This window comes from Corythoichthys intestinalis, chromosome 7 (assembly GCF_030265065.1).
Source record: "Corythoichthys intestinalis isolate RoL2023-P3 chromosome 7, ASM3026506v1, whole genome shotgun sequence".
NCBI lineage: Eukaryota > Metazoa > Chordata > Actinopteri > Syngnathiformes > Syngnathidae > Corythoichthys > Corythoichthys intestinalis.
The window spans coordinates 58636567-58650250 of NC_080401.1; the positions used below are offsets into that span (position 1 = coordinate 58636567).

At 43.0% G+C, this 13684-nt stretch overlaps 1 protein-coding gene across 11 annotated transcripts in view; it reads left to right on the top strand.

The window, feature by feature from the left end:
• Window positions 1–13684, top strand: part of ptprfa (protein tyrosine phosphatase receptor type Fa) — a 110815-nt gene that overhangs the window by 62976 nt on the left and 34155 nt on the right. For all 11 annotated transcript variants that reach the window (XM_057841037.1, XM_057841036.1, XM_057841038.1 and 8 more), the window contains 4 exons: window positions 554–690; window positions 771–915; window positions 3042–3338; window positions 3495–3688. In XM_057841037.1, the coding sequence (XP_057697020.1) occupies window positions 554–690; window positions 771–915; window positions 3042–3338; window positions 3495–3688 (773 nt within the window). The remainder of the gene's footprint in view (window positions 1–553; window positions 691–770; window positions 916–3041; window positions 3339–3494; window positions 3689–13684) is intronic.

The window sequence follows — 13684 nt, forward strand, 5'->3', positions numbered from 1 at the left end:
GGGAAATACAGACAATGAGTTCATCTTTTGAATTTCTTTTTGTTGAGTTGCTTCGAGTAAATCTTTAAGAAGCATTGGTCTGAAATTGCAAAAAAAAAAAAGAAAAAAAAAAAAACTAAAATTGAATCACCTTAATCTCTTGGTAGATTAATTGAGATTAATAGCAGGGAAATGGCAGCCAAATGTTTCAATTTTTTAGCCTGATTTCTTTGTGTTGATTTTACCCGAGTCAATCTGGAACAAGATTTGGTCATAAATGACAAAAAAGGTTGAATCAATTTCATCTCTTGATAGATTAATTGAGATTAATCACAGAGAAATGGCAGCTAGTGAGTTAATCTCATAAACCTAAATTCTCTGTTCTTCTTTCTTGGTTTGACCCCCCCCAAAAAAAATCAAACTCACAAAAAAAATACTTGAATCACCTTAATCTGTTGATAGATTAATTGAGATTAATCCCTGGGGAATTTGCAAACTGCATCAGAAAGATAAAAACCATCTAGATTCACACCCTCCTATATCAAAACGCGGCTTCCTCCGCTTATTTCTCCAGTTCCGGCTCAGCCATCCGATTTGGAGGCCGAAGCCGAGCTGGACTCGCGCATCTTGCTGTCGTGGCTCTGGCCCATCCAGGACCCGCTAGTCGGGTACGAGCTGATCTACTGGGAGGCTAATCTTCCCCAGGAGAAGGTAGGTCAGATGGACGTCGATCTCGAGGATCCAAAAACTATTTGAAGGTTTGACCACCCGTGCGTGTTGCGGTCTGGCAGTACAGTGTGACCTTCGAGCCAACCGGATCCTACGCCGTGGACGGTTTGAAAGCCGACACCGTCTATTTCTTCACTCTTGCCGCCAGGTCTGAGATGGGCTTAGGAGTCTTCACCACACCCGTGGAGGGAAGGACAGCCCGATCCAGTAAGTGCAAATTCTGCTTTGTTTTTGCTTTTCTGTCTTGTTCTTTTCGGTTTGTACTTGCTTAGCACTCCGCTAACTGGACTATAATCACGAACTGGACTGGACAAAACCCAAGACAACAGGACAGCCCGTTCTTACGGATTTGTGTGCATTGACTTCGTCACTAACTGGTCTTTGACTACTCAGTGGTCTCTGCAAGACTAAAGACAAGATGAGAGCATTTTCTTCTGGATCCGTACTAGCTTAGCACACCGCTAAATGGACCGTAAACACTGATTGGACTGGACAAGACCCAAGTGAACCAGACGGCATGTTCTTCCGGATTTGTGTTCGTTGGCTTCGTCTTCAACTGGTGTTTGACCACGCAGTGGACTCTGGAAGACTAAAGACAAAAGGAGAGCATTTTCTTCTGGATCCATACTAGACCAACACACCGTTAACGAGACTATAATCACAAAGGGGACTGGACAAAACCCAAGACAACAGGACAGTATGTTCTTGCGGATTTGTGTTTATTGACTTTGTCCCCAACTGGTCTTTGACCACTCAGTGGACTCTGCAAGACTGAAGACAAGATGACAGCATTTTTCTTCTGGATCTGCACTAGGTTAGCACAACGCTAACTGAACCATAATTACAAACTGGACTGGGAAATACCCAAGACAAGAGGACAACATGTTCTTCTGGATCTGTACTAGGTTAGCAAACCTCTAACTCGACCATAATCACGAACTGGACAAGACCCAAGACAAGATGAGAGTGGGTCTTCTGGATCCGTACTAGGTTAGCGCACTGCTAAATGGAGTGTAGTCACAAACTGGACTCGACAAGACCCACGACAAGATGAGAACATTTAATCTCGATCCGTACTAGGTTAGCACACCACTAACTGGACCATAATCACAAATTGGACTGGTCAAAACCCAAGACAAGATGAGAGCCTTTCTTCTGGATTCGTACTAGGTTAGCACACTGCTAACTGGACCATAATCACAAACTGGACTGGACCAAGAACCAAGATTATATGACACCATGTTCTTCTGGGTCTCCACGATGTTAGCACAATACTAACTGAACTAGACAACACCCAAGTCAAGATGAGAACATTTTTCTGGATCTGTACTAGGTTAGCACACCGCTAACTGGACTATAATCATGAACTTGACTGCACAAGGGGACAACATGTTCTTTTTGATCTGTGCTAGGTTTACACACCGCTAACTGGCCCATAATCACGAGTTGGACTGGACAAAACCCAAGACCATAGGACAACATGCTGTTCTGGCTATGCGCTTAACACAGCGTTAACTGGATCATAATCATGAACTGGACAGGACCAAGATCCAAGACAAGATGAGAGCATTTTTTGTGGATCCGTATGAGGTTAGAACACTGCTAACTGGACCATAATCATCAACAACATCCAAGAGGACAACATGTTCTTCTTAATCTGGACTAGGTTAGCACACTACTAATTGGTCTATAATCGCAAATTGGACTGGCCAAGACCTAAGACAAGATGAGAGCATTTCTTCGGGATTTGTACTAGGTTAGCATGCCTCTAACTGCACTATGATCAAAAACTGGACTGTACAAGACCCAAGACAAGGGGACAACATGTTCTTCTGGATCTTCTAGCTTAACACACCGCTAGCTGGACCATAAACACGAACTAGAATGAACAAGACCCAAGACCAGATGAGAACGTTTCTTCATGGATCCATACTAGGTTAGCACACAGCTAACTGAACCATAATCACGAACTGGACTGGACAAAACCCAAGACAAGAGGACAACATGTTCTTCCGGATCTGTGTACGCTGCCAACTGGATTCTGTGAGACTAAAAGACAAGATGAGAACTTTTTCTTCTGGATCCATACCAGCTTAGCTCTCTGCTAACTGGACTTTAAACACTTTCTGGACTTGACAGGACCAAAGGCAGGATGAGAACATGCTGTTTCTCAAACACTCACTGGATTTTTTTAAAATCTGGGAGAAGGTGACAACCTGATCTCCAGCCAGTCCTCGTTCCCCCACCGCCTTGTGTGTTTGTGCCATTTCACCATGTTTGCATATTTTTGTGTTTTCATGTCGTCTTCCATGATGTGTCTGTGTTCCCATCAGCCACCTCGGCGCCCCCTCAGAACATCCGCCTGCTCAGTCTGAGCTCCACCAGCATCCAAGTGAGTTGGGCGCCGCCCCCCGACGCCACCGCGGTCACCGGTTACTCCCTCGCCTACCTCGCGTCACCTGGGGAGGACCGTGAACGCCGGGAGGTGTTGGGAATTGGCGCCGAGGCGCGCAGCTTCTTGCTGGAGGGTCTGGAAAAGTGGACGGAATATTCCGTGTGGGTCCGAGCGCTCACCCATATCGGGCCCGGACCGGAGAGTCCGCCGGCCCGCGTCAGGACGCAGGAGGATGGTACGTGGACGAAGCCAGGATGTCCCCGAACCTTCTTAGCATCCAGCTCCGAAGACGAATTCGCTTCTTGTTATTTGTTGCTGATGATCCTGAATCGATTTCATTTCTGGCAACTCGGCACATTAAGACTCCTTGTTGTTCTTCCGGTCTTCCCAGTGCCAGAAGCTCCGCCCAGAAAGGTGGAGGCGGAGCCCGTCAACTCTACGGCAGTTCGGGTGAGCTGGAAGCCTCCGCTGTCAATCAAACAGAACGGCCACGTTCGGGGCTACCAGATCGTCTACTCCAGGATGGAGAAGGGGGAGCCCCACGGGCAGCCCCTCATCATGGACGTCGCCCACCCCGATGCGCAGGTACCCACTAAAAAGATTTATAATTATTACCATCAAATGTGAGCTGATATTTGTCAAAATCACACAGATGTAAAAGCATTGTCTGCTTTAAATAAAACCACCCAAATATTTATAGGTTTTCATATTTGAATGGGGATAGTATGCAAACAATCTGGGACATCGATCAGGACTAATCCTGGCCCATTCTTCTCGACAAAACTACTGTAGTTCAGTCATATTCCTGGAATGTCTGGCATGAATCGCTATCTTTCGGTCATTCCAACGCATCTCAATGGGATTCAAGTCTGGACTTTGACTTGGCCACTCCAGAACGTGTATTTTGTTCTTCTGAAGTTGATTTATTTCTGTGTTTTGGATCATTGTCTAGTTGCAGCATCCATCCTCTTTTTAGCTTTAACTGTCTGACAGACGGCCTCAGGTATTCCTGCAAAATCATTCTTCCATTAATGATTGCAAGTTGTCCAGGCCCTGAGGCAGCAAAACAGCTCCTTATCATGATGCTCCCTCCACCATGCTTCACTGTGGGGATTAGGGGTGTAACGGTACACAAAAATCTCGGTTCGGTACGTACCTCGGTTTTGAGGTCACGGTACGGTTCATTTTCGGTACAGTAAGAAAACAAAATGCTAAATATAAATATGCTAGTTGTTTATGACACACTTTTGTGCTTTAAAGAATAGGAACATTAGCCTAACCAAAGCTGGAATTCTGCTCAAAAAGTTAATTATAGAGTTAATAATAGCTTAAAAATGAATTAATCGTAATTAATCGCAATTCAAACCATCTATAAAATATGCCATTTTTTTCTGTAAATTATTGATGGAATGGAAAGATAAGACACAAGACAGATATATACATTCAACATACGGTACATAAGTACTGTATTTATTTATTATAACAATAAATCAACAAAATGGCATTAACATTATTAACATTCTCTTAAAGCGATCCATGGATAGAAAGACTTGTAGTTCTTAAAAGATAAATGTTAGTACGAGTTATAGAAATTTTATATTAAAACCCCCTCTTAATGTTTTCGTTTTATTAAAATTCGTAAAATTTTCAATCAAAAAATAAACTAGTAGCTCGCCATTGTTGATGTCAATAATTACACCATGCTCACTCATGGTACTAACCCATAAAATCAGTTGGACCCAAGCGCCAGCAGAGGGCGCCAAACACCAAAAAACAAGCGGACATTACATTGTACTGTCATTTTAATCCTTTATGAGCGTGGCATGTGCGTTAATTGCGTCAAATATATCAACGTGATTAATTTAAAAAAATAATTACCGCCCGTTAATGCGATAATTTTGACAGCCCTAATAATAATCCAGCAACAATTTGCCTTTCAGACCCCGCATATTGGTCAGCTTTCTTTCTGAAAGAAAGAAGAAAAAAGAAGTCCTGTGCATTTTACAAATGAAATGCCTCAATGAAACATTTTTTCTTATGAACGGTTTTCAAAAGCTTTATTGGTGGATTTTCTCAAGTTAAAGCCCCACACAGAAATTAATAAATTTAATTGTGTTAGCAGGATCTGTGTATTATTCTTATTATTTAATTACAGGTGTTTTAACTCATTTCAATTTATTATACTGTATTTATATGGGCTATTATTTATTTTATTGTGTGCTTTGTTGAAATTCGCCTCCCCAGTCAAGCCGCACGGAAACAGCGACAGCCAAACAAAGTGCCGTTCTGCCGATGCCGCTTCGCGCGCGCCAACTGGGAAGGCGGAATTTCGCGCGTTCATCTCTGATGTTAACCCTTTGTACTGACTCCATGTTCCAAAAGACTCGCCTAAAGCAGGTTGACGATTTATTCGTCGACAATGGTCAAGAACAAGGCAAAAACAGACGACGGAGGGACAATTCTGGATCCAAAACAAGGCTACATGTTTCCGAGCAGCAAAATCTCAGTGTCCAGTGTTTTTTAAGTCCGTGGTGTAGTGGGCCGGCCGAAGGTGTGTCCGGGCGTTGCTTTGGGATCATCCCTCGGGCTGTTTAGGTTCGTGCGTGGATGGGATGTGGTTGCCACAGCGACCGACACTGGTCTTGACGTCACAAGCGCCCGCTATCAACTTTGTTATCCGGGCTGGCGCTACTTGTTTTAGGACAAAGCGCGCTGGTCTTTGTCCTTATTCGTTTGTCGGGAGAACTGATTGCCAGAGTTGGTGCGTCAATCTTGCTCGTGGCGCACACGTTGGGCCTCTGTGATAAGATGGCATTGTGTATCTATTCTGTTTCTTCAAACTATGGTGTGCTATTTATTTTACATTAGGTGTGTTAGAGTAATGCAGTCCTACAGTGAATATGAGAAATGATACTATTCCCTGATTGATTATATTACATGTGTTCGAGTAGTGCAAACAGTTAGACGGTGCCTACGAGAAACGGTACCATTTTTCCTTTTCCGCCTCATGAGCGCCGATAAAAAGGGATTCACTTTACTGTGTTCAAGGCCAATGAGTGAAGTCTGCCTAAACTATAGTTAAATGAATGTTTTAGACTAATGAAAACAATTACTGTATATGGTGTGTGCGAGAACGGTACCTTTTCCTTTCAACAGTTGTGGCTTCCTCCGTGGAGTCCTCCCATGAACACCTTTATTGGCCATAGTTTTACATATAGTTGATGTGCGCACAGAGATATTGGACTGTGCCAGTGATTTTTGTAAGTCACTCTAGGGTTCTTTTTCACCTCTCCAAGTATTCTGTGCTGAACTCTTGGCGTCATCTTTGGTGGACGGCCACTGCTTGGGAGAGAAGCCACAGTGCCTAACTCTCTCCATTTGTAGGCAACTTCTCTGACTGTCGATTGATGAACAGACAGACTTTTAGAGATGGTTTTGTATCCTTTCCCAGCTTCGCGGATAACAGGTCTTCAGACAGCTTTTTTGACCGAGCCATGATGCACATTTCATCAAGACAATTCTTACCAGGTGTGTGTTTTATAGTGGGCAGGGCAGCTTTAAACCACTTATCAGTGATTGGGCACAAACCTGACTTCAATTGTTTGGTAAAATTGGTTTCAATTGCTTTTTAAGTCTCCTCAGACAGAGGGTTCACTTACTTGTTTTCCCCCTTTTGTCATATTTTGCATGCTATCCTCACTAACATTTGAAAACCTATAAATGTTTGGGTGGTTTAGTTAAAGAGCATACGACATGAGAAAAAAAGTCTTAAATGGCATTATTATGTGAATAAGAATCATATTTTGAGATGATTCGACTATATACAACAATTTAGCAAAGCGCAGATGATGAGAAATTAGTCTTTTAATCTGCCGGTTAGCCACGCCTACCATTATAGGGCTTTAGCGTCCCCAACAGGTGGATGACGTCAGTGGTAGACTGGGCTCATCGGTTTTACTATTCAGCCCATTGAGGGGGAATTATTCAGAACGAGGAAAACGCAACAAAGAGAGCCGCAAAATGTCATTGTTTCAGTCTCTCTACTCCAATATTTTTTACAGGATATTCTTTTTATCCAAGTATTTTCCCCAATTGCTAAATAAATGGCATGGTCATGACAAATAACAGTCTTGTGCTAAATGGAATATGAAATAATAAAAATGCATTTATTCAGGACGACATGGCAAAATGACTCCACAATGGTCAAAACTGTCGACTTCACCTAGACTGTCGCACCTCCCGACTGATATTTTATGACATCTAAATCGGACATATGTCATTTCCCTTCCCCGGCTTCGGAGAATAAACAAACCAAAAGGCGTGCCAGCTAGCCGACACGCTAACCCGAACCGAGTGATGTTTCAAAGTCTTCGAAGCGGAAAATCACACATAACTAGCCCGGATTATTTGACATGACGACTGGGTTGTTGATTGTCTTTGCGGATCGGCAAACCGCCCGGCGGAGAGCAATTTACAGTTCATTCCCCGGAGGAGGGTGGCTGCAGTTGTTGTGCAGCTAACGTGCTGCTAATGTGCATGAGGAGAGCTTTTTACATGCCTATCAATGATCAAACGTAAGTAGTCCTTTATTTAAAGAAAGTTTGTAGTGTTTACTTTGCAATAGCTGTATTAATATTTGACATAATACTAAACAAGATGTTTACTCACTTCCTTGTAAATCCAATGGTCCCACAGTAGTCGTCGGGCTTGTTTTGGCCAATATCCACGGTGAATGGGAACCTTTTGAAACTCCAAAAAGGCGCATACGCCTCTCCCTCATACAGAATGATTTTTCTGCAGCCGTTTGGCTGGCGTGATGCGAAAAATAACCGTATTAATCTGCAAAATCAGCTGAATCTTTCGTCCTCATACACAACAGTACGCTGTAGCGTTAGGAGGACGTCTTCTACCGTACACGTCACAGCGCCCTCCTCCTCAATGCAAGACCGAAGCCGGAAGTCACTCGTTTTCATGGCGCGGGATTCAAAAAACTAAATAAAAATAGCGATCGCTTCCACACACATCCAAGCCGTCCATATCATTCAGGACCATAAAATAGCCCGTGTATTATGAAATAAACATGCTTTTTCGTGTCACATGCAGACACTGTTTTCACATCTGTGTGATTTTTGACAACGATCCGATCACATTTGATGGTGATTTTATTTAGAAATGTGAGACATTCCAAATGGTTCAGGTACTTTTTCATACCACTGTATTGTCAAATTCTGACTTTATATGGGACTTTAATGCACGGAGCGTAACCGAATGGATTAGACGTCTCTCGTCTCTAATAATGCGCTATTAGCTCACACTAAAAAATATACTGTATGTTCTTATTATTTTTTATAACGGGCCTATTGGATTTCGATGAGGAGACAAAATTGAGATGAGTCAGGTTGTTATGGTGCGCGTGGACACGTCTGAGCACGTCTGCTTCGCTTTTCTTTATCCTCCTGCTACCCGCAGGACACGATCCGCGTCCCTCATGCGGGCCGATTCTTATCCGTCGCGCTAAAAAGGAAAAAGGAGAGTGGGAAAGTGACGCTTCATCTCCTTGTTTTGTTTCTTGGTGTGAGAGTCTTCTCTTTGCGTTCTTTTTTTCTGTTTTGTTTGGCTAGCTTGTGATTTTTTTCCCCTCAACTGTTCCACCTCCTGTACAAAACTTCACATTTTCTTCACTTTTTACATCATGTACGTAGGTGTCCCGATATTTTTGTTCAAGCCTTTATATGTTGTGCCGTAGTCTTGACTTTTTTTTAAACAAATGTGTCATTTTTTGGGGGAAATACTCCCACTTGAATGGTGTCCCAATCAATTTTCCAACAAAAGGGAGTGCCGCGTTGTCGTATCGAATGCACAAATAGGAGTGTCGTGCTGACACATCACTGCAGCGCCGATGGTTGTCCTAGTGACGCTACAATATGTTTCTGTTGAATTTTATTTCATGCGCTGCATAGAGTTGTTCGTGCGCTTAGTATGTGCAAGCAGTGCGGAATTGCACACGCATGCAGCTCAGAGTAAACATTGTTCCTGACCCCGATAATCGCCATATCATGGGATAATCGTTACCGTGAGCCTTGTATCACAAATCATATCGTATCATGAGCTACCCAGCGGTTCCCATGCCTAATATACAGGTAGTACCGGGGTTATGACGAAGCCGATTAACACGATTTCAACTTAATGACGCCTGAGTCTCATCATTTTGCTTTTGTTTTGTGATGCATGCTTTTATTTTGGCGCAGGAAGCGTAGAACAGGAAGCAAACGCATGTACAGATGCGCCCGCTCACCCCTCACCACTGTTGGGCACGTTACTTTAAAAAAGTAATTAGTTACATTACTCACTGCTTCTTCCAAAAAGTAACTGAGTTAGTAACTGAATTACTCTATTGTAAAAGTAACTAGTTGCCAGGGAAAGTAACTATTTCCGTTACTTTAAAAAGAACTTGTTGTATGTCAAAGAATTTGAAATTTTCTGAGCAGTATTCGAGTCAATGGAATAGAGAAGAACAGACAGGTAATTAACGTGTTAGGTGCTTCAGCGGATTTGAATTGCTTACCACAGATGTCGACAAAAGCTTTGCCCCGGGACATAAATTACACATTACATGCAGGTTCCTTTTAATTTCGACAAACTTGAAATAGTGTCTATATCTCCACCTCTTAAAGGACAATTTTTCTTCTGAATGCTCTGTGCATCTGTCTTGCGTGTGTGTGTTTGCCGCACGCGCTGTTCCGGTTTGCTTGTGAAATCTCTGATTGGCTTACCACGACAAATGACTCTAACCCTCAGCCAATCACAATCACTTCCATCGCATCTCTCGAGGGGATGCATTTAGGTAGGCTCGTTTCCCGACAATTCACGTCACCTTCAAAGCGTCTGCCGTCCTCAAGATGGAAGCAGAATTATTGCTGGCTGACAGTGGGAGATAGGAACGAGGCTAGCGTCAGGTGAAGCAAACACAGAAACGTTACCATACTTTGGAAAGCATTGTCTAATTGAATGAGCAGGGACAAACAGCTTGGAGTCAGAAGCATACCTGTTAAGTTTCACGATTTGGTCGGGAGACTCCCGATTTTGACCCCAATGCTCACGCCTCACGATTAGAAAGCCAAATCTCTCGATTTTCCAAAAATGTCAATTTTTTTTTTTTTTTTTTTAACGTTTTTGTTTGTCACTGTTTTGTAACGATACCATTCGGCCCGATTCGGAAAGTGACCAACAACGAATAGCCTGGCCGTCTCCGACTTCCCTGTCCTCACTCCCCTTCAGAGCTGGAAAAGCACTAACACTTCTAACTTTTGTACTGTTTATCGTGCGTTTTCAATTGTGGTCGAATACTTTGGGCCAGTTGATGTGATGTTTTTGAAGATGTGCGGATGCTATATGATACATGCTAATCGTTTGTTATTGCTGTATCAGCAAATTTGAATTACTGTTATTGAAGATGAGACTGATTTGATTTCATTTTATTTCAGTTTTTTTCTGCAAGTGTTCATCTCATGAGCGGCTGAATAAAGTCAGCAAACCACACGGACGTCTGACATCGTCATTTCGGAGTTTAGCTCGCTGTCTAGCTAGGACTTCGCTCCAACGTCTTGAAGAGGACAGTACTTTGATGTATAGTGCATGTTTTTGGATAATTTTTTTGTTTTTGTTTTTTGTTTTAATTTTGAGGGTTTTTTGAAGCATTTAAAAGGTTAAGTCCGACTTAGACGGAAATCCGAGTTACATCGCCAGCGCAGGAACAGAACTCGTTTGTAAACCGGGGACGACCTGTGCTCTAAATTGCGCATTTTTCCTACAGCTTCTTTCATCAAGGTCTGGGCCTTTTCATCATAAAAATCTTAAATGTCATACTGACTGAGTTAAGTTTGATAACATCACGGGAACGAAGTGTTCATTTTCCAATCCCCAAAAATTGTGTATTTATGCACCGTTATCGCAACATCGCCATTTTTCGCTCATCCTGGCAGATCGAGGGGCTCGAGTGATGCTACCTTTTTGTCTTTGGGAGACAGAGCGAAGAGCGAGGTGGGGTGGCCGATCATCTTATCTGATGGCGCCACGCCCACATGAACGCTAATGCTCCGGTGCCTTCTTCGTCATCGGCAGGCACCGCGTCAAAGGTTCAAGCGGTTAATTGTTACTCAACCGTCCAAAACGGGTCACTCAGTCATTACGAAATTTCAAAACGCTACTTGTCCTATAGTTTATTTCCAACGGCCCCATTGTAATCCAAAATGTAGAGGATCACCCCGAAATGCTCAAATGTGCAGGGAGGGATCAAAAAGCCTCAAAACCTACAGGAAGTGACCAAGCTATGGTCTATAATCAACAAAAAGTCACCCACAATCTACAGGTGACCTAACTAGCCTCAAAATCTACAGGCAATAACCCTGACTGCTGTAAAATCAACAGGAAAGGATCCAAAATGTATCCGGAATGCCCCAAAATGTGAAGAAAGTGACCCAAAGAGAACAGGAAGTGACCTGTAACGCTTCAAACGCTACAGGAATCAACACAGAAATGCCCTATAATCAACAAATGATCCAAAATGTGGGAAAACCCATTGGCAGTGTATCAAATACTTGTTCTCCCCACTGTACATTCAACATACGATACATAAGGACTGTAGTGGGCATTTCACTCTACTGTCATTTAAATCTGTCTATGCTGTCCTCACTCCGAAGCGTCTACTTTTTCCAAAGCTAGACAGCTAGTGAACGACGCCTTAATTTATCAATAAAATAGCCTCAAACCATTGTCCTCTTTAGACCGTCGTAAAACTACAAAAAAAAAAAGTACACAAGCATTGCATTAGCAACAACGTTAGCTTAGCACGCTATACAGGTTCACTAAACATAAACCAAAAGTTTCTCATACAAAAAATAGAACATTTCGCTTACTAACATAATATGTACATTCTTTACAACAACCATACTTATGGACAAATTTTGTCCAAGGATCATATAAGCACAACAGAGATGTTGTGCAGCCATATTGAACTGGCAAGAAAAGAATAAACCATGTCACAAAGCGACCACAAGAGTTCGCTGTTAGACAGCAGAAAAAGCCTTGCTGTAAAACTTACCAAAAGGCAGAATACTGTCTGAGCGGGACATGTGCGTTAATTGCGGCAAAATTTTTTAACATGATTAATTTAAAAAATTAATTACCGCGCGTTAACGCGTTAATTTTGACAGCCATAATATATATATATATATATATATATATATATATATATATATATATATTTTTTTTTTTTTTTAATTTATTATTATTAAATAAAAATGCACGTTGATACGGCGCACATAAAGGCAACTTCCAATTTTTTAAAAAATCGTTAGAAAGTTGTATGGATTTACAATCCGCTAGCTTGTTGTTTCCTGTTGTCTTCCGAAATACGCCTGGGTGACGGCGCGTCAAGTGTTCGTTCATAGCCGACGTGCTACCGTGGTATGCGAGCTCAGCTTAGCAAAAAGAGTACACACAGTGGTGGCACCATCCATATTTTCCTTGAAATAATTTCAGGCTCTAGCTAGTCTGGTCCGCTTTTTTGGCTTTATGCCGCTTTCACCGTGTTACCAATTCTGCCCTTCTTGGTAATTGGCGGCGTTTTCAACTGCTCGCCGCAGTGAGGAGTGAACCGGCGATTCACTTGATTCGTTGTCATCCTTCATCCTCCACTGCATCAATCCCTCTTTTTTCACCTCTTTTATCAACACCATCGTCGTTTTGGGGCTTTTTGAAGAAACTTCGGACACTCAGTTGCCTTGACATTTTTCCGAGTAAGGCCAACGACGTCACGCATCAAGAGAGACAATAGCTAATTAATATGCTCACTCGCCACCCTGTGGTCTGGGGTGTGAATTGCAACCTGTCAAAATGACAGATGGACTTCAGTTTTTTCCGTCACCGTTTTAAAAAACCGGTCAACGACGGAAAATATTCGGTTAACGCGACCCCTGGTTCAATCCCTCTGGAGAGAATTGGTACCAGAACTCAAACTGTGTGTAGAGGAGAGTCCGACTATATCTAGTTGGAACCTGTCTGCCTCACACACCAGCTCGGGCTCCTTCCCTACCAGAGAGGTGATATTCCACATCCAAAGAGTTTCTGTAGCTGGGGGTCGGACCGCAAAGCCTTTAGCTGCCGCCCAATTCCCTATGCACCCAACCCCTTTGGACCCTTCCACAGGTGGTGAGCCCATGGGAAGGGGGACCCACGTTTTCTTTTGGGGTTGTGCCTGGCTGGGCCCCATGGGAACAGGCCCAGCCACCAGCCTTAGAGCCCCACCTCCAGGCCTGACTCCAGAGGAGGGCCCCGGTAAACCCCCGTCCGGGTAAGGGAAAACTTACTCCATTTGTGTTTATCATCATAAGGCAGGGGTCTTCAAACCGGTCCTCGAGAGCCGCTGTGGGTCCTGGTTTTTGTTCATACTGATCGGTTTCTACTAAAACAAGCAGCACCTGACTCCAATCAACTGATTACACTTATAAAACACCAGATTGGTGATAAGGTGTGGTCTTGTTTTGTAGGAATGAAATCCTGCACCCACTGCGGCCCTATGTG